Source organism: Bos taurus, chromosome 20, assembly GCF_002263795.3.
Source record: "Bos taurus isolate L1 Dominette 01449 registration number 42190680 breed Hereford chromosome 20, ARS-UCD2.0, whole genome shotgun sequence".
Taxonomy (NCBI): Eukaryota; Metazoa; Chordata; class Mammalia; order Artiodactyla; family Bovidae; genus Bos; species Bos taurus.
The window spans coordinates 26,166,545-26,191,249 of record NC_037347.1 but is presented as its reverse complement, the minus strand read 5'-3'; the positions used below and the strand labels follow the sequence as shown (position 1 = coordinate 26,191,249).

At 42.1% G+C, this 24,705-nt stretch overlaps 1 protein-coding gene across 2 annotated transcripts in view; it reads left to right on the top strand.

Annotated features, from left to right (window-relative positions):
• The window catches only part of ITGA1 (integrin subunit alpha 1), a 181,634-nt gene that overhangs the window by 92,123 nt on the left and 64,806 nt on the right, over positions 1-24,705 (top strand). For both annotated transcript variants that reach the window (XM_059878883.1, XM_059878884.1), the window contains 3 exons: positions 4,860-5,008; positions 9,060-9,210; positions 23,121-23,286. In XM_059878883.1, coding sequence (XP_059734866.1) covers positions 4,860-5,008; positions 9,060-9,210; positions 23,121-23,286 — 466 coding nt within the window. The remainder of the gene's footprint in view (positions 1-4,859; positions 5,009-9,059; positions 9,211-23,120; positions 23,287-24,705) is intronic.

Here is a 24,705-nt window from a genome sequence, read left to right as displayed (position 1 = left end):
ACTTTAAAAATGGTCTATATAAAAAATCTTTTTAAAAAAAGAGTCTAATTTTACTATCTTCACCCACTTATCTTATACTGATGCCATAAGCTACCCTTCCCATTCTCCCTAAAGAAGGCCCAGAGCTAACCCAGTTGTGCCTACATTTTTTCATTTAGTAAGAAGGCCTAGAATCGTTCTCTCTTTACTACTCCTCTCCAGTTCTCTGCTTAGCTCCACCCTCTGGGTCTTTGGACCATTCCAATACAATTGGCTGCTTCAAGTCAAATATGATGACTATTGGGTTTTTTATCTTTTTCTCAATTTCTGAAATGATTTAAATGTCTTTAATGATCATCCTTGACAGATTTTCCAGGCTCAAGACTGCTTTGCTTTCTCCCATTCTGCTTTTATAACTAGCTGTCTGTTCTTGACCTGGGCAACTTGTTTAGGAAGCTGGATCCTCCTTCCTCCCTGAGGGCTGACCTGTGAGACAATAAATGTGCTTGTGAATCTCTCTTCTATTCATTCCCTCACCATGCGTGTTCATCACTTTTTCTCTCATTATTTAATTCTCGTATTTATTTGACTTGGTTATATATGCACCTACACCCATTATGCTAGTATAGATCTGTTTCACCTGCATTAAATTTATAAACTAAGCTGGGACTTAAATGGCTCCTATTAAAGTGAGTCTCACACAAAGCATTACGTACGTTTAGTGATGTGACTATTTTCCTGTGATGAAAGTTAATAAATGGCACCCTTTTCTGAGGAAAACACAGCAGAAACCTTTTTCCGTCTGATTCCTAATAAAATAAGAACCCCTGTGTCAGCCAGGGACCTACACTGAATGTCATTCTCCTGAGATGTGAGTTCCCACTGCCCACTCTTCTAATTTCCCACGCTTCTTCATATCTCTCTTTTTCTGCTTATCATTATTTCCCTCCTATCTCAGTTTTCTACTTGCCTGTGTGAAGTGGTACACTCATCTAGTAAGAATGCATGAGGGTCAACTGTGAGCAAAGCAAAATAGTGGTCCAGGATAAGAGAATACCAACAGCTATGACGCAGTCCTGCTCTTTACCCCTGCCTGCCCCTTCTGAACTTATAATGTCGTTGAGAGATAAAGCATGTGTACAAAAGCTGAGAAGAATGCAGTGCTCACAGGAGCAGCACAGACAAGTTTGCTTCAGAGTTTGGAGAAAGAGAAGATCACTATGGACTCTATTGGCAACTTGGTGGACAAAGTTGCATAGAAAGTGAAACTTGAATCTTACCAAATGGGTAGGACTTAGCTTAGTTGCAGGGATAAGAAAGGGCATTTGGTCTGGGTAGAATCCTGAAGATGAGGATGATGAGAGAAGGTAAGGCCAGATGGTTGGGTGGCTGAAACTCAGGGGGTGGAAAACTGAATTTTAACCTATAGGCCTAGTATTTCAAGAAGCAGCTTGAAGTTGTATCTATTTTCTATTTTAATTAGAATTACAGTTCTCTTTTAAAGTATATTTCAAAGTCATTGATGTAGGCAATGAAGAGTTATTGGAGTTTTTGAATAAGGAAGGCATGTGATAGAAGCAGACTCTTAACACAGTTTATCTACCACCACTATGTAGAAGGATTTGAAGACAGTGGGAATGGAGGGAAGGAGATCAGCAGTGCAGAGACCATGATTGCCATGGTCCAGGTTCAAGGCAGTCAGTGATGTCTGGCCTGGGCTGAAGAAAGAATGCAGAAGTGTAGATAATAACTGCCTTAGATCCAATCGCCCAGACGCAAACTCTGAGAGCAGGAGCCAAGTGATAGCAGTTTACAAAGGGAGTGCTTCCAAAAGAAAATAGGAGGTGATTTGGGGGAGCAAAACAGAGCAGCCATGGAGTGCAAGCAAGCATGTGGCTTCAGGTGAAGCTGGGTCTGGAAGGGGCTCCAGGTTAAGTCAAGGGCCCGATCCTGCATTGCCTGCACTCAGGCCTTGCCTGTGGAGCAGGGCAAGGGATGAGGAGGGAGAAAAGTCCAGACACTGCTGACTCTTGGAACCTTTGGGGCAAAGCAGCTCTAGCAGTCCAAGGACAATCATCTGATGAAAGTCTCGGGAACAGCGGTGAGAAGCAAAGTATACACAAAGGGTGAGGGAATGAGCCTTTACGAGTTCTCTTATATCCCAGTATTTACAAAAGAATGAGCTTATAAAAGTGAAATATATGTTAAGTAGAGAGATCGATAGATAGATATGATAGAAATAAGACATAAAACATTGATATCTGATTTACTGAGATGTTATATTTTCCCAATTTTCCCCAGTAATCCAATGGTTCATAGTATGTTCTCTAAGATATGAAAAGTGTGTTGTAAATGTAAAGTGTTACATCATAAAGCAGCCTTATTTAGTTGGTATGATTTCCTTCTCTTCTCACGTGAACTCCTCCCCATGTGTAAAGGAGATGCCGTCTTTTTCCTGAGGAGTTAGCACCTTATCACCAGAATTTGAAGGGAGCACACTCACTCTTAAAAAGTACTAGGATGGTTGGGCAGTGCTGTGTGCAACCTTATTTGGGATTCATGAGCAAAACTTTAAAGTGAAACCAGTCTACGAAGTATGTGGTTTTTGTCTAACAGCATTCAGTGTCAGAGGATCACTCACAGAGGAGATATTTGGACTTAACCACAGTTGGAACTTAGCCAAATTAGTTAATGCAGGGGAAAGAAGGTTAAAGGAGATAAATGTTTGCACGTAAATGATTATGGTGATGGATCATGGAATCTAGGTTGGATAAAAAAAAAGTAACATATATGAATTAATGGGAAGTCTTAATGTGGTCAAGGAATTGATGAATTAGATATACTAGGTAAATGAGCCAAAGTTAATGGTCAGAGAAAAGAACATTTGACATTGAGATTGAGGTGCTGCAATTTTTCCAGATGACAAGGTCAAGGCGAAGACCTTGGAAGCAGATGACATAGGTGAGCTAGAGGAAAAGATTACTAACGCCAAGGAAGTCAAATAAATAAGAGACTAGGGTGTTTGATAGAGTCATCCAAGTAGTAAAATATCTAAGAATAATAACAGGAGTGACAGTTTTCAAAGTTCTTTAGTCTCCTGCTTAATCAAATCTAAACAAAGAGAAATAAAAACAAAACCAACTCTGTAAGACGCCCTGAATGGATGAGCAATTAACTTCTATAGCAACACAGCACTGCCCAACTAAATCCTAGTACTTTTCAATAACTTCTGTTCAGCATGGGACCATAAATTAGGCACAATGATTATATCTAAATAACAAAATAATTTTACTTTTATTTACACTGAGCATTTATACACACAAAGACGATGGCAAACCTACATGGTTTTCCTTAGTAATTATTCAGTATTTCCCTGAATTCCTGGTTAAAAGCTGTTAGGGTCATTGGGAAAGTAATTTAAAATCTCTTCAAAGGCTGGTGGCTCAGTGGTAAAGAACCCACCTGCCAATATAGGAGACATGGGTTCCATCCTGATCCAGGATGACTCCACATACAGCAGAGCAACGAGACTCATGTTCCACATCTGTTGAGCCTGTGCTCTGGAGCCTGGGAGCTGCAGCTACTGAAGCCCACGCAACCTAGAGCCTGTGCTCCTCACCAGGAGAAGCCACCACTATAAGCCCGCACACCGCAATGAAGAGTAACCCGCGCCTATCACTAGAGAAAAGCCCTTGCAGCAATGAAGACCCAGCACAGTCAAAAATTAAAAAAAAAAAAAATTTCTTTTCAGAAAAAGACAGTCCTTTGGGTAAAGAATTCTCTGAGTCCCTAATTTGGGGGTAGGAAGGTTAAACAAAGAGTAACTTCAGGCACAGTTCTTGATATAGGTTAGTTTATTGGTTCACACCAACCTTCAAAGGAGGGTTCAGAAAAAGGATTAAGAAAATGGGCAAGGGGAAGTGAATCAGTTGCGCTTAACCTTCAGTCTTTTTACTTCATGGTGGCTTTGCAGTTAGCTGCTTGCACTACCCACCTGTGGGAAAGAAGGAATGAACGAGTATGGCAGTAAGAGAGAGAGAAGACAGGGAACAAGAAAGGGAAGGGCTAGTTTAGGAACCATGAAGCTATAGCTGAGCTACTTGAAACAGGAAGCACACACACGTGTCCTTGCCAAAAACATCCCTGATCATTCGTCCACCTTCATCTTGCTCCCCTCTTTCTTCCCAGCTTGGTCCAGACTCATTGTTCTGGACCAAGAGCAAGAGGTCCAGAGGCAGCTGTTCCTCAAGAGGTAGATGTTCTCAGAGCACCTACCTCTTTGCCATCTCAGTTTCTTCACAGGCGCAGCTCCTTTAGTGTGGACCCCACCCACCCTCACACTTGCCATCCAGGACGGGCCTCCACCCTCCTAGCACATATCTTTTAAGTCTCAAAAATCACTTCTGAAAGGGCTTCCCTGAGCCCCCATTTTAAATTACGCTTCTAGGTTATACTTGCCAGTAATAGCTTTTCAGTTAGTACAGCCTTTTTCACACTTTGCAGTTGAAGCTGTGTTTGAATAATTCTTGTGGTTAATCTCTCTGTCTCCCTATAGTTTAGAAGCTCCATGAAGGCAGAGACCATGTCAGTTTCATGTTCAATCCCAAAGCCTGCCAGAGTCACTCAGTAAACACTGTTGAAGAGAGAAACCAATCATTTGAGAGGTTTATTAAAGCACTCTCATTTGTGTCCTTTGGGATATGAATATTCACAAATGGCAATGATTATTGCTGTCAAAGTAGAAGGATTTGTGTATTGGTAGAGTTTTAAACCCTTTGGAAAGACTAACTTGTATTATTACATTTGATCCATGTGTTTAAACTGAAGACAGTTAAAATGAAAGTCTGCTAGATGGATAACACAGTGACTTGGTATTTCAGGTTGGAATTGTACAGTATGGAGAAAATGTAACTCATGAGTTCAACCTCAATAAGTACTCATCAACAGAAGAGGTGCTTGTTGCAGCAAAAAAAATAGTCCAGAGAGGTGGCCGGCAGACCATGACAGCCCTTGGAATAGACACAGCAAGGTATGTGTGTTCAGACACTCAGTTGTGTCCAACTATTTGCTGACTGTAGCCTGCCAGGCTCCTCTGTCTGTGGGATTCTCCAGGCAAGAATACTGGATTGGGGTGCCATTTCCTTCTCCAGGGGATCTTCCCAACCAGATCTCAGGGATTGAACCCTAGTCTCAGGTCTCCTGCATTGCAGGCAGATTCTTTACCACTAGCACCACCTGGAAAGCCCACAGCAAGGTATATAGATTAAAAAATAATAATAATAAGCCAAAGTAAAAGACTGTGCAAAAATACCTGCTTACAGTCTAGTGCTTTGGAGTATTAATGGAACAGTTATTAATACCTTAGTAATATTTAAAGCCACCTTGTTGAAATCAGATTCAACTGATTAGCTAATAATTATAGGATCAAATTTTCTATTTTACAATCTCACCATTCTTCTTATCTTTCCTTTTATTCCAAGATTTTGATTGATGCAGAACCAGTCAAAAAAACCACTTGGTCTACAGCATGACGTTCTTGGGTACCAAGATGTAATATTATATAATATCTTTTCCCTTTATTCTCTGTTTTCAGCTTCTAGTAGTCTCGGTATAAAAAATGGATTAAATTAGTCCACTTCTAATTCAGTATATGTGTATACCATAATATATCTATAATTTTACAGCATTTCACAGATTTAAATTTACAGATGTAGAGTTGTTCAAGTTCTCAAATAAGTGTTTTTAAGAAGGCAAATTAACGTCTTATTTGAAACATTTTCAGTGAAAAGGTTGAAAAGGGGAAAGGATTTCATCATTGGTACCCTCTCTTTTTCTTCCTCACTTTCCCGAAATTCCCTCTAATTGACATTCCTCCTTTCCTCCCTTCTGCAGTCTCCTCCATGGAGTGCACATAATCCATTCTGGCTGAGTTGCATTCTACAAGCATCTACAGAACTGTCCTTTCCTTACAGAGTAGAGCATCCTCTTTTCTGTATTTTTCCTGATCCCACTCAGCTCTTTTGCTTATTTCTCCCCCTTAATCACCATGAAATCTTCTGAACAAAAACTAAACAGTACCAAAATCACAGGAAATCTAATGAGCGCTATGACTAACGTTAAGGATCCTTCTCTTAAGAGCCTTCAGCTTCTGGACTCTCACCTGCCTCTGAAAAGCCCGTCCTCTCATTCCACCTGCCAGTTAAGATCCATGTTCTAAGAGGGCTAAAACGGTTAATATGGATACTCCAAAGACTGGATTGGATCTTCAAAAATTTTAACTTTCATGTTCCGCTTCAGACTTATAAATGTTAGAAAAGCATGTGGTTATAGTTAATATGGGACCTGTGAGAAAAATAACCACAAACAGATGGGGTAATTTTACATTTACCTGCCCATAGGATCACCAGTTTGCATGCACAGAAGTGCACATGTTTAGGTGTGCTGAGTGCACATTCTTAAATAATTCTTAAATAATTGACTAAATGTGGGTGTACATTCAAAGTAAATCAAAGTGTTCTTTGAAACTCTGAGCCTGTAGGGAGCTGTGTCTTCCAAAGGCAACCACTTAAGAATGAATATTCATCTTTGAAAACTCACTGATGAAATATTCTGACTGCATTTGCTCCTGCATAAATACCACTGTGAATACCATGTCCCTATATGGCTTTTGCCTCTGTGTTTTCACAGAGGGTCTAGCTGTGGGACATAGAGTTTATTGAGTTTTGTATATAAATAAAACTCCATGATGATATTGCTAAGTACTCTTCTTATAAATTAGTTTTGCATGTTTAATTGTTCTTTATTCTTTTCAGGCAGGATCAGTTCAAACAGTATTTCTAAATATTTAGAATCCTTACTTTCATTTTCAGTGTTTCCTAGTTAAACATATTTTTGTGTCCCCTTATCCCTACCCCAAATTGTCTTTCTTTTGGTTGCTTCACATTATTTACTCATAAAGCCTGGATTCTCCTGTCCCAAAGAAAGAGATTGTCCTGGGGTATATTAATGTATGAAACCATGCAGACTGGTCAATGCTCATTTTAAAGAGAGAATAATGGATGGTGGTAAATGGGGATCAAACACAATTTGCAGGAGATATTTGAAACATAAAGGCTACACACATGAGCTCTGCCAATGCTACCCATAGAAAGCCAGTCCTGGTTTCACAGCTACCAGATTTTCTTTAAGGAACGTCTTTTAATCATCGCCTTCAGCTGATGTTCATTCAGTTATGGCCTTGATCTTCAAGAGAGTCAGGAGATTTTGGCAATCTTCTAAGATAATGGTCCCCAACCTTTTCAGCACCAGGGACTGGTTTTGTGGAAAACAATTTTTCCACAGACTGGGCAGGAGGAGGATGGTTTCAGGATCACTCAAGTGCATTACATTTATCGTACACCTGATTTCTGTTATTATATTAGCTCCACCTCGTATCATCAGGCATTTGATCCTCGAGGCTGGGGACACCTGCTGAAAGGAATCAGAATTGTAAAAAGGATTGATATCTCATCATATCCATGTCCAGATTTCATTTAAAGACTAGACTCTAACATCTATTTTTCACCTTTGTACATAGAAAGAAGTAAAAAATCTGTTTGTCTGGTATAGAGGGCAGAGATACACAATTCCCCAGTGGTCAGTACTAAAAAAAAAAAAAAAAAAAAAAAAGCTTCTTTTTCTCTTTTGAAAATTGTAGGAAAAATTGAAAATTAAAAAACATAGTACAACAAAATCCTATGTACACATCAAACAAAATCACCAGTTCTTAACATCTTGTCATATTTGCTGTAAGTCCTTTTAAAGGGAAAACAAGCACAGATGAATTGTTTTGCTCACATCACCAGAATCCTCTCTCCCTCCTCACAAGATACCCGCTACCGTGCATTTACTGTGTATCTACATTAGAACTAATATTTACCGTGGCAAACCGTTGGGAGGTTAAAACAAGAGGTGTTTCTTTGGTGTATTCCAAACTGCAGCTGTTTGTCCTCATGACCAAAGTAAAATATTTATCTTTCTGTTGTTTTCTTATTTTCTTTTGACCAAAGTAAAATATTTAAATAGACTATTCAGTACAATGATTGGTACATTTTATACCAAAATCTAAAAAAAATATTATATGAAATCCATTCATTGTTTTAAGCCTAAGTAAAGTGTACTCTTCTTGTGCAAGACTCTGGAGGGGAACGTGAAGTGAGTAAAAGAAAGTAATAAAGGGAAAATGTGCCTCTGTGTGCGCGCGTGTGTGCACGCAAGAGATGCAAAACAAACAAAAATTGTCAGTTTCCCCTATCTTCCATCACTTTCCATAAATATTTGTTGAATTAAATCAAAATTCCTTTTTTGAAGTTAGCGCAATGTGTCCTTTCTCTCTATACCACCTCCTCCTACCTCATCCCCAGCAGCCTTTGTCCTCAAACTTAATTCAGACCAAACCTTTCATAGCTAGCCAAACCCTCCTTGCCCCATGAACCCGACTCTGTCACTGACTCAGACCACGGCCATCTGCAGTCTAATTCCTATGTCTAAATTTTACCCTATATCCAAGCGCACTCTCAAGCACTCACAGCCATGTAGATACTCCGTTTTCTCCCACACCCACTCAGTAGCTCAGAAGATGGCCACACTCTTCCGTGAATGTCAGACTAGGTGTGGGAAGTGAGAGTTAAGCAAAAGCTTCTGCCAAAAGCAGACAGAAAGAGGACTGTCAAGTGAGACAGGAATGTTTACAGAGAAAGGTGGGTCTGGGAGAGTATTTAAAATCTGACCTTCTCTAAACTTCTGTATGCTCCAGTCAACACCTTCCCTTTGAAATTTCTAAAGAATGAAAGACTGCTGCCTTTTGGGTAAACAAAATATCCCACAAGGGATAAATGGTGATTAGCAAAATGGTAACCTCTCCATCATCTGGAATAAATCTTAACCTATTACAAACAATGAGCATCATGGCTCCTGGCTTGAACAATGGGAGTCAATGTTAATGGGCTCCCTGGAGCTGGCAGTGTTTTCATTTTGTGTTCACTTTGCCTAAACTTGGGCTGATGTTTGAATTGCTCCTCTTTTGTCTGTGATTATTTCAGGAAAGAGGCTTTCACTGAAGCCCGGGGTGCCCGAAGAGGGGTTAAAAAAGTCATGGTAATTGTGACAGATGGAGAGTCCCATGACAACCACCGGCTGAATAAGGTCATCCAGGACTGTGAGGATGAAAGCATTCAGCGGTTTTCCATAGCTGTAAGTATGGGGCTGGAGATGGCTTTCGGGCTCTGGTGTGTGCATATCATGATTATTTTATGAGCTATGCAAGCAAGGTTGGAAAACAGAAGTGTCTCCGTTTGGAAGTAAACTCTGTGGAGGCAGGATTAGGTCTTGCCCCTTTTGTGTCTTCAACATAGTGTCAGGCAACTGGAGACTCAGCCAACAATCACTACAAGAAAGGAAGGGAGAAAATGAGGAAAGGCTGAGGAGGGAGAAGGGAGAAAATGCATAAGAAGAAGCAAGCGAGGGAGGGAGAGAGAAAGAAAGGGACAGAAATAGGGAGGGGAAAAGTGGAAGAGAAAGGGAAAAGATGGAGGGATGGAGGGAGAAGAACATATGCCTTCAGCCTTGGGGGAAGGGGGTTTCTTAAATTGATTTTTTATTTAATAGAGAATGAAAGATTTCAGAACTCTAAAAGTTCAACCAAAATTGCTTTTCAACAAAATCCTTTTTATTTATAGTTCAGTTCATTCAGTTCAGTGTCTCAGTCGTGTCCAACTCTTTGTGACCGCATGGACAGCAGCATTCCAGGCTTTCCTGCCCATCACCAAGCCCCAGTAACAACAGCTATTACCCACAATTTGTTTTTCAGCATTTAGTCAGTGATATTTCCCTTTTTCCTTTCAAAAGTGTGAACAGTTGAAAGACACCCCATCCAATTGTAGGTAGGGAAGAAAAAGAGATTCATCCTTGATGAAGTCCCAGAACACACAATTGAGTCACTGCTTCCCTGAGGCAAGGTGCCTATTTCTTATTTTATAACCAAGGTGATAGGTTATAAATAGTTGCAACATTTTCTTTTTCATTTGGGGTATAAGATTTTTAAAAAATTAAAACAGTCCATTATTTCTCATTCCCCTTGTTGTTACTTCTTTAAGTTGTCATTTGCCAATTATTATTCAATCCATCATTACCTTTCCTGCTACTACTGTTGTAGCCACGTGTTCCGGGAAACAAACTCACTCAGAAGGACAATGCAGATAGTGGAGTGCAGTTTATTACACCGGCGGGCCCAACGCAGTGTCTCCTCTTAGCCAAAGACCCCAACCAGTTTTTGTGAAAACCTTATATACCCTAAGTGTACGTGCCCAAACCCACCTCCCCAAGTTCCCTGAAACTAGTCTGAACAAAGGAAGAGAAAGATACAATCAAAGTTAACCCGTGATCATATGCCTTAAGCCTAGGTAGTTAACAGTGGACAATTATCAATAGGCTTGTGGTCATACCCCAATAAGCATAATAGAATTTATGATTCTATTTGGTTACACAGATAATTAGGGTATTCTTTTAGGCAATGGAAAGTCTAGGTATGAGCCCTGGGGTTCTTGCATCCGGGAGGTCTGGTTTTCCAGTTGGTATGTCGTTTCCATAGATCCTGGGCAAGAGCTCAAAGTCCACAGTCCGGCCCAAAATGGAGTCCTGCTTTCAAGATGGAGCCCGTTCTGTCTGTTTCCTCCTACATTCCCCCCTCTTGATGCTCTTAACTCATAGTATGAGCATCACTCATAGGGACATATTGCACCCTGGCTCTCTGACTGCCAATTTGGGAGAATGACACCAAGCTCTGGGTTACAAAGTTCATAATACTTTGTAAAATGCAGGATCCACAAAGCAGAACTATCAAGGCAACTATAACAATGGTAAATATAGTTTTCCACCAATCACCCTTCACTCAAGATAGGACTGAAGTCCAAAAAGAAAGATCATCATCAGACATAGCTTTTACCTGACCGTTCATGTCATCTAGGGTGGCTGATATATTGCCAGATAAAGCAGGAATATATACACAACATTCAACATTAATTATAGCACAGGTCCCTCCTTGTGCTGAAACTATGGTTAGTTCCAAGATGATACCAGCAAGTCCTTGTAGCAGCAGTTAATTGTAGAGCTTCACCTATTTTTCTTCTTTAAGATGATCTTGGTTTCACAGAGATCAGTGGGGTCCTTTTGTATAGTCCACTCAGCGTCCTCCGGGTCTGTGTGGTATGTTCTCTTCACCCTCATGTGGAGGATCCAGGGAGTGACACCTGCAACTTTAACTGCCGTAGGAGTGGTTAGAACAACAGTATATGGACCCTTCCAATGTGGGGCCAAGGAGTCGTGTTTCCAGTCCTTAACCCACACCTGATCCCCAGGCACAAATTCATGAATCTGTTCCCCATGGGAGAGCGGCACCCTTTCTTGTATAAACTTAGTTACCTGACTTATTACCTTACCCAGTTCCATCTGCTGTGAAATCCCATCTCCCCTTACCTGAGGCACATTTGTTGACATCTGCTTTATTATGGGAAGGGGGCCTCCCATACACAATTTTGTATGGAGAATAGCCTTAGGACCGTGGGGTCATCCTGAGTCTGAGCAGAGCCATCAGAAGCAAGTCCACCCAGGAGCAGTCAATCTCTATGATCCACTTGGAGAGTCTCTTTAAGTGTCCAGTTGGTTCATTCCTCTATCTCAGAACTCTGAGCCTATATGCAGTGTGCAGTTTCTATTTGATGTTTAAAGTTTTGCTTACTTGTTGTACTAAATCAGCTATGAAAGCCAGGCCATTGTCTGGTCCAATACTGGTAGGAAATCCAAATCTGGGAACTATTTCCCTAAGCAGGCACTGGGCTACTTCTGATGCTGTTTCAGTCCAGGTAGGAAAAGCTTCTACCCACCCCGAGAACGTACATACCATGACCAGCAGGTAACGGTGTTGGTGAGGTTTCATTTCAGTGAAGTCCACTCCCAGGTGTTCAAAGGGCAGCGTGCCTTTCAGCTGAACCTCTGGAGGTTTTTGTCTGTGCCGAGAGGCAGCATTAACCTGTGAGCAGGCAGCATGGCCTAGGTGGGTCGCTTGGTGTGTTTGGTTTACCAGAGTGTGTGCCAGCTCCTCCGGTACCAATAATTCCGCTTTGGCTAACCTGACAGCCGTTGTCCTTGTTTGATCAGGCTAGTGCCATCAGTATATAGGACCCAATTAGGGTCTGGAACCTTGTGTCCTTCTTTAAAACAAACCCCAGATACCTTACCTCCTCCTTGCAGATCTGTGCCTTCTTCTTCAACACCCAGTAACCTGCTTTCATCAGCAGCTGGAGCACTGTTTTTGTCCCTTCCCAGCATTTTTTCTTTGTCTCGGCAGCCAGCAGCAGGTCACCCATGTATTGTAGGAGCCAACATCTGTACTTTTCCGGGTGGAATGAGTCCAGGTCAGAAGCCAAGGCTTCCCCAAAGATGGATGGGAAATGCTTAAACCTTTGTAGGGGAGTCCAGGTGAGTGGTTGTTTGGTGCCCCCGACTGGATCTTCCCATTCAAAGGCAAAGATGGGCTGTGACGCTGGGGCGAGGCATATGCAGAAGAAGGCATCCTTGAGATCTAGGCAAGTATAAACTTTAGTCCTCGGTGGGAGGAGGCTAAGTAAGGTATAGGGGTTTGGAACAGTGGGGTGTAAAGTCACAGTAGCCTGGTTGACTAGCCTGAGATCCTATATAGGCCTATAGTCCTGTCCTCCTTCCTTTTTGACTGGCAGTACTGGCGTATTCCAAGCCGACTGGCACTCTACCAGAATGCCCGCTTGTTTCAATCTATTGATGTGGGGTAGTATGCCAGCCTGGGCCTCTATTTAGCCAGTCTGGTTGGAGGGGGTGGGGAGTATCTTCCGCCCAGACCTCAGGGAATAATTGAGTTAGCTCTCTCTCATGCTCTTCCGGCCCACCTGGCTCTTCCTTCAGAGGCTCATGCAACCTCCACTCATATTGGGGGGGTATTGAGAGACAGAGCAAATAAGTCATAATGTCCATCTGGAAGGTGGGCCTCTCCTCTGGGGAGAAAGTCACTTGTGCTCCTAATATGGAGAGAAAGTCTCTTCCCAACAGGGGTACTGGGCACTCAAGAATGTTTGGTCCCCCACTTTTAAGGTTACCATGGGTTCTCGGGGACCTAATATCTCTGAGCCCTGGCAGCCCTATTTAATTTCCAAGCCAGCAACCCTCACAACTGCAGGAGCTTCCTTCTCCTTCCTTGCCTTAGAGCATTCATTCTTCCAGTGGCCAAAACCTCAGCACCAGGCACACTGGTTTGGCTGTAACGGGGCCAGGGGCCTCCATTGGGACCGGTTGAAGGACTGTCCTGTCCCTGGGGCAGAGGAGGTTTTCTGGAGGGCCAAGATAGACTTTTCCAGAGCAGTAGCTAGCATTGTAAATCTCTTGTCTGTTCGCTTTCGTTCCCTCTGGCTCTCTGGCAGAGCGCAGTCTCTGCTTAATTCCAACATCTCCCTCCCCTTCTGATCAGTAACTCACCGGGAGAGGCAGGTATAGCTTGGGCGGTTTGGCTGGAGCTGGATCCTGGAAGTGTTGGCCAGAGGGTTCTGTCACCGGGATCGGAGCCCGCCAAGGTGGCAGCTCTACGACCTCCGGGAGAGCTGGCAGAGGAGCAGCAGCTGCTGCAGGACTTCATCTGGCCCTGGATCAGGCATTAAGGCGGCCTCCGGTCCTCCTGGAGCACTGGGCGGTGGGCGCGTCATTATCCAGTATGGGGGAGGGGGAAGGTCATCCCTGTCCAAATCCTGTAGAATTTCCTTTTTTATCATCAGTCAATTTTTGTGCCATTAATATTTTTCCCTTTCCCTTCTGGATACAGAACCTTATCCAAGTAGGAGCGTCTTGAGCTAACCATAGCCATGAATCAGTATATGGATATTGATCCGGGTGTCCTGGCTCTCCTATGACTACTGTATAGACTGCTTCCACTGTTTTTAAGTTCATGGTGTCCTCTGGTGGCCATCCTACTCCCATAGGGGGCTTCGACCTCACAGAGTCTGTGGAGGCGATTAGGCTTCATCTTCACCCCATAGTCTCCTCCAAATCCCTTCTTTAAGTTTTTAATCATGCACTCCAATACAGTTGCTGTAGATTCACTTCCCCCCATCTTGCTTACCTTCTACTTTTCCTTTTCGTTCTGACTACAAAGTTCTCAGTACCCTATGTACTTCTGATATTGCCACTCAATGAAACATTTATATTGCCATTCCACCTCCTTCCTAATTGGGGTGAGAAGAGCCTTACCTGCCAGATCCCAGAGGGAGAAGGCGGATTGGCGTGTCTTCACCTGCCAGTTGGCACGGCCGAACCAGAACACCACGTGGTCCAAGACTGTTTCTCCCTTAACTTTTAAAGTCCGTTCTGCCTTGGTGGATTTGATCAGGTGCAGATGAAAACACAGATGGGTTAAATATCCCACATCCCAAGCCATCTTCAGAAAAGCCAGTTCGTATTCACTTATGTATCCCCCGCCTTCTAGCCTGACAATTCAGAGGGGGTCAAGAGTTTCACAGCAGATGGGACACCTCCTTGGGGAGGGCAGAATACGAGCACACAACGACCAAGTTTCTTCTCCTAACAATCCCCTGGCGATTGCTTGGTAATAATTTTCCCTAAGACAGCATGGACACTACCTCCTAAATGACATTCATAGATTTCCTTCCTAAGCCCTAACACGCTCATCAACCTGTGTACCAAGCAATTGCCGCCTGTCTATTCCATGCTCCTGTGGGTCCCCACTCCTTCTAGTCCCTCCCAGGGGGGTGATCAGGCCCCCACTTCCACCCTGATGTGTGGGTTCCTCTTCACCTGAGCACTCAGTTCCCTTGCTGCCGTTCTGCTGCTGCTACTGCTGCTAAGTCGCTTCAGTCATGTCTGACTCTGTGCGACCCCAGAGACTACAGCCCATCAGGCTCCCCCATTCCTGGGATTCTCCAGCCAACAACACTGGAGTGGGTTGCCATTTCCTTCTCCAATGCATGAAAGTGAGAAGTGAAAGTGAAGTTGCTCAGTCGTGTCCGACTTTTCATGACCCCATGGACTGCAGCCCACCAGGCTCCTCCGTCCATGGGATTTTCCAGGCAAGAGTACTGGAGTGGGGTGCCATTGCCTTCTCCTTGCTGCCGTTCACTACCTGCCAAAGCAAAGAAACCGGGCGTTGAAAGGCTGAATTCTTCCAGAGGGGCGAGGCCCCTTCCCCCCTTTAGGAGATTCAAGCCACAAAGCCTCGGGGTGGCCTCAAATGAGACCTGTCTCCTCAAAGTGAGGAGTTGCCCGGGCCGTGCACCAAATGTTGTAGCCACGTGTTCTGGGAAACAAACTCACTCAGAAGGACGATGCAGCTAATGAAGGGCAGTTTAGTACAACAGCAGGCTCAAGGCAGTCTCCTCTTAGCCAAGGACCCCAACCAGTTTTTGTGAAAACCTTATATACCCTAAGTGAAGTGAAGTCGCTCAGTCATGTCCGACTCTTTGTGACCCCATGAACTGTAGCCTACCAGGCTTCTCAGTCCATGGGATTTTCCAGGCATGAGTACTGGAGTGGGTTGCCATTTCCTTCTCCAGGGGATCTTCCCAACCCAGGGATTGAACCCAGGTCTCCCACATTGTAGGCAGACGCTTTACCCTTTGAGCCACCAGGGAAGCCCATATACCCTAAGTGTACATGCCCAAACCTACCTCCCCAAATTCCCTGAAACTAGTATGAACAAAGGAAGAGAAAGATACAATCAAAGTTAACCCGTGATCATATGCCTTAAGCCTAGGTACTTAACAGTGGACAATTATCAATAGGCTTGTGGTCATACCCCAATAAGCATAATAGAATTTATGATTCTATTTGGTTACACAGATAATTAGGGTATTCTTTTAGGCAATGGAAAGTCTAGGTATGAGCCCTGGGGTTCTTCCATCCGGGATGTCTGGTTTTCCAGTTGGTATGTCGTTTCCATAGATCCTGAGCATATAGCTCAAAGTCCACAGTCCGGCCCAAGATGGAGTCCTGCTTTCAAGATGGAGCTTGTTCTGTCTGTTTCCTCCTACACTACAGCTATTTTGATCTTTTCCAGGGTTGAGGATAATTCCTCATGGTCCAGTCTTCACTCAGAGATACTGTCCACAAGCAGAGACTATGCCTTGTCTCTTTAGGATGCAAGGCCCGCGCATGCCCAGTTTGTCCCACACAACCGGGTACCAGAAATGCCATCACTTGTTCAGTTTCCTCCCAGAGGATATAGTCTGGCATTGCAGGTACCATAGATGCAGGCTATGAGCTGAATTAATCAGCAGCGGCATTAACATTAGGAAAACTTCAGTGGAATTAAAGTATCTATCATTTCTTTGTTTCTTAACTTTAAGTGAATTTTATATCACTCTTGCATTATACCTGACTGCATATTCATATTTCTTGCCCTTAAATCTGTTTCCCTTTGTTGGATCCTTGGTTGATAATTCACATTTTGCCTCTTATCTGGTCAAAAAGAGGTCTCATGGTTGCATTAACCTTCCTGGAGAACCATAAAATCATGAGTCTCTTCCCCATGTTAATCAATGAATTAGTATCAAATTGCTCTTTGAAATGGTATAAACAAAAAGTATAGGAAAATTTCAGTTTAGCAACAATTATTTGTTATTTTCCCAATTCATATATTTTCCAAGTGAACCTAATATGTGTGTTTTAACTTATACCAAACTAGGAAATAAGACAGTTATTTTACTTCTTCTCCTTGTGTATTCACATGGAAAGGTTTCAGGAATTTCTCCACACCTCTTCACGATAAGATCAAATATTCTTGGGGGTCTAGCCCTGTTATGGCCTGGACTCGTCCTCCTTCTCCATCTTTTTTCCCTCACCATTTGATCCTGAACACCTCAGAGATGTGTTCTAGGGGCAGACAACCACTCCGAAAAGATTGACTACTGAAAAGATAAGCACTCTGATAAAACTGCAAACACTTCCTGGGAAACACTCAGATTTGGTGAGGGCGCTGAGCTGGTTTGAGGACCCTTCTGCATGGTCTCTATTCTGTCCCTTGAGACTATATTAGACATTGCTAGCAGGAGCCTGCTTTGTATTCAGATTCTAACCTTAAATGGTGATGGCGGGGATTGTAATGGCTGTAAAATTGGATCACCTGCAGCATTCAAATGAAAATAAGGAAGTTAGAGAATATCTTAGAATTTCTTTCATTGGCACACAAAAGGCACCGTGCTACATGTAAATGAGCTTTATACTTTACATTTGACACATCTGCCTCAAGGGAGCTTCAATTCTGACTGTCTATTCCAGGTAAATAGTAGCAGAATACCAAATGCCTGGGCTTGACATATTAAGTGAACGGGAGTAATTTATAAGTATTATTTTGTATCTCTTCTGATTCATAGAAAAGAATGTTTTTACCAGCTACCAGATCCTTGGGTAAAGGACCAAGAAACATCTCTGTCTGTTTTCATTTTTATTCTGTGATGCAAAATAGTTCAAACTAGCTGCAAGTCACAGTAATTCCTGTGAATTCTGTGAGAGTTCTTTTATCTTATAATTTCTGTGGGAATTCTCTTCTTATATTTTCTTCTAAATATATACTGCCATTTTGCATTTATACATTTTATTTTTATTCCTATTACCTGGGCATCTTCCCCATTGAACTTTACCCACTTGTGTCTGTCCTGTGACATAAAGCACTAAATGTCTGATAACATTTACATTGCAACTAAGAGCCTCAACTATGTATAGTTCAAGACAATGTTTTATGTGTATCTTTAACTACATCGGTTTATAAGTGAAATGGAAGCTAACATGTCAATTCAATAGTAAATCTAAAATATGTTAAATAGGAACCAAGGAGGTAAGATAATGACTTACAGAAAAAATTAGGTAAATCAGTGGGGACTTGGAGGGCTTCACATGATACAGAGTTTTTATAAATCTAAAAGAAATTCATGCATAGCAAAACTGCCAAGAAAAGAGAGGTCTACCAGAGTGCCCAGAGAAGACCAAGTGGGGAATGAGGTGTTGAGCAAGGGCCAGAGATCCTGAAAGCCACACCTTGGATGTAATAAATACTCTGGACCTCAGAGACTCTGCCTTTGCCATCTTACCTGGGGCATGTACGCCCAGCTGTGGTGAGACACCCACCTGCAGGAAGAGCATTTGACCAACTCTCTACTACCGTTCCCATTTCATTCTCTTACCCGTCAAGCACCCCAAAATGGGAAAAGCACTAGTGTCTCTGTTAAAACGTAGACCACTTCTGATGTTTGGCATGTGCTCTTCAGCCAAATTAACAGGAGCTAAGTTTTTGTGTTCTGGTGCGATTTGAAAGCTCCTCTGTAAATCTGGGCATACTAGTCAAGAATAATTTCAAAAGTCAAAAAAGCTGCACACGTAATGTGCCCATTTACCTTAGAGCTAGCTCTGGTTTTCCTAAATAGTGTGCTTTACTCAAAGCAGCTCAGAGTTAGTCACAGACAGTAAGGCATTTTGCCTCCAAGGACATTTTACAGGTGTAGGAGGTGGGTAACTGACAAGGGAACTGGAGAAATGCTCTGGTGGTCCTGAAGCGCAGGAAGCCCTCCAGGTACAGATGTGTAGTACTCCCTCTGGGGCCCTCCAGCATGGGCCCCTGCCCCGACCAGAAGCAGCAATAAAGCCCCTACCCCCTTCTCACTAGGAAGGAAAATTTGAGATGATGCACTGCCTGCCTGCCTACTTGGTACCCAACTCCTTTTCTCACATTAACATTTAGGGTGCAGTGGCACCCCACTCCAGTGCTCTTGCCTGGAAAATCCCATGGACGGAGGAGCCTGGTAGGCTGCAGTCCATGGGGTTGTGAAGAGTCGGACGCGACTGAGCGACTTCACTTTCACTTTTCATTTTCATGCATTGGAGAAGGAAATGACAACTCACTCCAGTGTTCTTGCCTGGAGAATCCCAGGGACAACAGAGCCTGGTGGGCTGCCATCTATGGGGCCGCACAGAGTCGGACACGACTGAAGCGACTTAGCAGCAGCAGAGCGATTCAGTTGTTGATCTAAACGGTTATTTATGATACAAATAACAAGTATGTCGAAGATCATAAACAACAACACTTAAAACAATCATTGTAGTTATTTTCCTTCTACGAGTGAAAAGCTATACCTATCTTAATCAAAGTCAGTTTTCAAATCTAACATTCTAAACCTAACAGTAAGGAAATGTATATGGAAGCTGAGAGCAGGTGGCTGAGGAGAGGTGGGGGAGCCATGTGTTCAGAGGAGGGGAGGCAGGGGCCGGGTAGCCAGCACGGATGCTTCCACCTGTGCCCACCTGCCTACATGTCCAAGATCAACCCAGTCTTCGATGCCGAATTGTAGTTGGAGACTCAACTCTTCTCTGCAACAGGACTTTGGAAGCACCATGGAGGTCTCTGTTGTTAATGATGCCAGACAAATCCATGTCTACTGTTTAAAGATAAAGTGAAGCTAGAAACCTTTGGTAACTTCCTGGTCATTAAGGTCATAATTCTTCTTCTCCCCAAGGAGTCAGATATTCTAAAAATAATAATAATAATCAAGCAATAGCACAGAGCTCATGAGTGTTACCTTTGCGTTTTGGATTTCAGGAGCAAAGAACTGAATGAATCATGAACTTTGGTTCAGGAGACATTCTCATCATTGTCAAAGCATGGCCCACTTTCTTTGTTTCTGTGTCTATAATTGTATCTGCATACTTATTTTAATAACATTGTAATAACCATGAATTACTACCCAAACCAAGAGCTAGTTTGGTCTTCTGACAACTTACCACCTGCCTTATCACATTCATCACCTGCCTTCCTCCACCTGGTAACCATCAGCCCAAATCCTATACTGACTATCTCTTGATCTTTTTTTTCTAAATGGTCTTTGGTAACTGTGCATATCTGGAAAAAATTAATTTGAAAAAGGCTTTCTTGTTTTTAACTTTATAAAAGCTAAAACATACAATATTTCAAAACTTTTAAACCTGAATATTAAATTGTAAAGATTCATCCATATTATTGCATGACATTATAGATCATTACATTTTTCAAAACTGATGAAGCACATACAATGCAAAACTTCAGTGTGAATTCTGTGCACAAAGTAAACAATCTGATGAGTTCTGACAGTTGTGTTCATCCACATATTGTTGTTGTTGAGTTGCTAAGTCCTGTCTGATGCTCTTGGTGACTCCATGGACAGTAGCACTCCAGGCTCCTCTTCCATGGGATTTGCCAGTCAAGAATACTGGAGTGGGTTGCCATTTCCTTCTCCAGGGGATCTTCCCAACCAAGGGATCAAGCCAGCTTTGCCTGCAGTAGGAGGCAGATTCTTTACTACTGAGCCATCAAGGAAGCCCCTACACACCAATAGAATTGCTAAAACTGGAAGAAAGGAAACAACTTGGTAATACCAAGAATTGTCATGGATGCAAAGCAACTGAGTCTCTCACATGTTATTGGTGGGAAAGGTGAAATGGAAAAATGGAACAGTTGTTCTGGTAAATATTTTGGCAGTTTCTTATAAAGTTAAATATACTTTTATCATAGAACACAGCACCTTCATCCCTAGGTCTTTACTCAAGAAAAAAGAAAACAGATAGTATTTCTAAGCACAAATACTTAGAGCAGCTTTATTCATAATTACTTGAAACTGAAAACAACCCAGATGTCCTCAACAAATGACTTGTATATCTAGACAGTAGAGTCCTACTCAACAATCAGAAGGACTGAATACATGTGATTACATGGATGACTCTCGAAAGCTTTATGCAAAATGAAAGAAACCAGACACAAAAGGCAACATACTATTTGATTCCTTACCATTAACATTCTAGAAAAACCAAAGCTGTAAGGACAGAAAATTGATCAGTGTTTGCACAGAGTTAGAAAGAAGAGGAGACTGACTACACAGGGGCAAGAGGCAACTGGAGTGATGGAAATAGTCCAATCTCAGTGTGGTAGGAACACAACTGTTTAGGTTTGTCAAAATTCATAGAACTGTACATCAAAAGAGGGTGATTTTTATTGTATATAAACTATATCTCAATAAACCTTACTTTAAAAAATTTAAAACTAAATGTTTGAGAAAACCTGATAGAAAATCTAAATAATTACAGTTAACTAGAGGAACTAGAGATCAAATTGCCAACATCCGCTGGATCATGGAAAAAGCAAGAGAGTTCCAGAAAAACATCTATTTCTGCTTTATTGACTATGCCAAAGCCTTTCACTGTGTGGATCACAAGAAACTGTGGAAAATTCTGAAAGAGATGGGAATACAAGACCACCTGACCTGCCTCTTGAGAAACCTATATGCAGGTCGGGAAGCAACAGTTAGAACTGGACATGGAACAACAGACTGGTTCCAAATAGGAAAAGGAGTACGTCAAGGCTGTATATTGTCACCCTGTTTATTTAACTTCTATGCAGAGTACATCATGAGAAACACTGGGCTAGAAGAAGCACAAGCTGGAATCAAGATTACCGGGAGAAATATCAATAACCTCAGATATGCAGACGACACCACCCTGATGGCAGAAAGTGAAGAGGAACTAAAAAGCCTCTTGATGAAAGTGAAAGAGGAGAGTGAAATATTTGGCTTAAAGCACAGCATGCAGAAAACTAAGATCATGGCATCCGGTCCCATCACTTCATGGGAAATAGATGGGGAACCAGTGGAAACAGTGTCAGACTTTATTTTGGGGGACTCCAAAATCACTGCAGATGGTGACTGCAGCTGTGAAATTAAAAGACACTCCTTGGAAGGAAAGTTATGACCAACCTAAATAGCATATTCAAAAGCAGAGACATTACTTTGCCAACAAAGGTTCGTCTAGTCAAGGCTATGGTTTTTCCAGTAGTCGTGTATGGATGTGAGAGTTATACTATGAAGAAAGCTGAGTGCCGAAGAATTGATGCTTTTGAACTGTGGTGTTGGAGAAGACTCTTGAGAGTCCCTTGGACTGCAAGGAGATCCAACCAGTCCATTCTAAAGGAGATCAGTCCTGGGTGTTCTTTGGAAGGAATGATGCTAAAGCTGAAACTCCAGTCCTTTGGCCACCTCATGCGAAGAGTTGACTCATTGGAAAAGACTCTGATGCTGGGGGGGATTGGGGGCAGGAGGAGAAGGGGACGACAGAGAATGAGATGGCTGGATGGCATCACCGACTCGATGGACTTGAGTTTGAGTGAACTCCGGGAGTTGGTGATGGACAGGGAGGCCTGGCGTACTGCGATTCATGGGGTTGCAAAGAGTCAGACACAACTGAGCAACTGAACTGAACTGATAGCAGATAATTCCTGCCTCTGTCTCTTCTCTGTTAAAAAGAATGTTTCTGTCTTAAGCATTTTGTTTCAAACAGGAATGTCCCAATTGTTTATTTTCTAGATTGCCAAGTTAGATTACTACTTAGTCCAACATCTGTTTAAAAAATATACATGTCTGACTTCCCCTTGGTAAGAGTTTCAGGAAGTACTGCCTGTTTGAGATCAAGCAATTCACTGGCTGTTAGCTTTTGCCAGCAAATGGTGATGTCACTGACTGGAATAATATCAGAGATACTCAGAAACTGTAACATTACTTTTAAAGATATAGCTGTTAATAAAGAGGGACACAGGAATGGCAGAGAAGAAACTTTGGAAGGGTACAGGATTACCCTTTATATTTTTCTACAGCAATTACAGTATATATTAGAGAATTAATATAAAACAGTTAATATTAAAGAATCTACAGATTCTGAAAATTACCCTTATAGGAATGTGGAAGTACATAAAAATTGCATTATGCCACAGTACTATATGAGCTTCCCTGGTGGATCAACAGTAAAGAGTCCCTGGATCAGGAAGATCCCCTGAAGAAGGGAATGGCAACCCACTCCAGTTTTCTTGCCTGGAAAACCCCAAGGACAGAGGAACCTGGAGTGCTACCATCCATGGGGTCACAAAAGATTTAGACACAACTTAGCTACTAAACAACAAGGAACTATATGCTAACATATACTGCCTTGCTTATTGACAAAATGCTTGAGATTCTTGTTTAACATCTAGAATTTAAAAGATATTCTTGCTGTTTTTGATGACTTAGATTCTTGGCAGCTATAACCGAGGAAATTTGAGCACTGAAAAATTTGTGGAGGAAATAAAATCAATAGCAAGTGAACCCACTGAAAAGCATTTCTTCAATGTCTCTGATGAATTGGCATTAGTCACTATTGTTGAAGCTCTGGGAGAAAGAATCTTCGCCCTGGAAGGTATGACTTTTCCTCATAAGCCTGAATGTTCTGTCTGCAATTCAAACTCAATGGGTTTTTGTGTTTGTTTTTACCACATGGCTGATGTGTTTTTACTGTGTACAGCAGCCACCATGGAACAATGCCCTTTTTCTATAAATCTGTCCTGTAGCACTCTGTCTGCTGGCAGCTCTCTTTGTAAGGACATGGCAGTACTGATGTGAGGGCCCGATGAAGGCAATAGTCCAACAGATACGCAAAAACAAAAATGTGCCCGTGTGTTTTATTCCTTTCCTGTGACACAAGTTTAGAAAATGGAGACACTAGCTCACGTTTTTATTTCTCATTTTGGGCTTCTGTGGGACAGTTCTTATACAACATCTCCTTCATTCATTTATTTTCTGTTTTGCTCCTTGCCCTTTTGAAAGGTCTTCATGGAGCTCTGCCTCAAGACCCATGGCAGCAAAATATTGGTTCACTATATTTGTCTGAGTCATGCTACTTCTTTGTAAATTTTTTCTTTGATTTTTCAATAGCAACTGGCTATTGGGAATAACAACTCATGGCATTCCCTCCTCTGCCTGAGGTAGAGACATCAAGGAACAAATGATTTTGGAACTAGATCTTCCCTGAGGGGGAAAAAAAAAAAGTCTTCAGAATTGTTATGCCAGGCACACTGAAAAAGTCTCTTGTTCACATTCTCTGATGATCTGGAGAGTCAGAGAACATGTCTTTGTTTCTCAACCTAGGATGAGAAACCTCCAAACCGTTCTGCTGTTCTGCTCTGTCTGAATCCTATTGACTCTGTCCTTGTGAGGACAGGCCATGCTGAGGACTGTTGTTTCTTACCTTAAACACAGAAACTTACAAGCACCTTCTCCATCTCCCTGATATAACCTGATAATGGGAAATAGAAAGACAAAATGAGAAAGAGACATCACTGAAAAATTGTAGACCGTTTTAACTGAGCATTAAGTGGCTGGGAAAAGTGACAGACAGAGAATATTTAAAAGTAGTGAAAGGAAAGAAAATGGTTTAGAGTAATGGCTTTCAAAGTTTTTTTGATAGTGACTCATGAAAATCAATACATTTTGCTTAGTGACCCAGTGCACACATATGTATACATATAAAAAAAATTTCCCCCAAAACCCTTATTATATGTGTTGCACTCTGATAGTTTCATCACTTCCATTCTACTCTGTTATCTTTCAATTAAAAAAAAATGTGATTATGACTCACCCTGTCGATTTCATGACTGGACTGCAACCAATAAGGAAGAAGTTTGTTTCAGAGATGATGGGGATCTACAGCCCACCCAGACTGAATTTTTCTGGTTTCCTTCTGCCCTGGCTTCTTTACCCTGTGCCTTTAGAAACAGAACACTCACCTTATTAGTCTAAAGTCACAGCTGCTTCTAATGAACTTGGCTCTCCTGTGTTT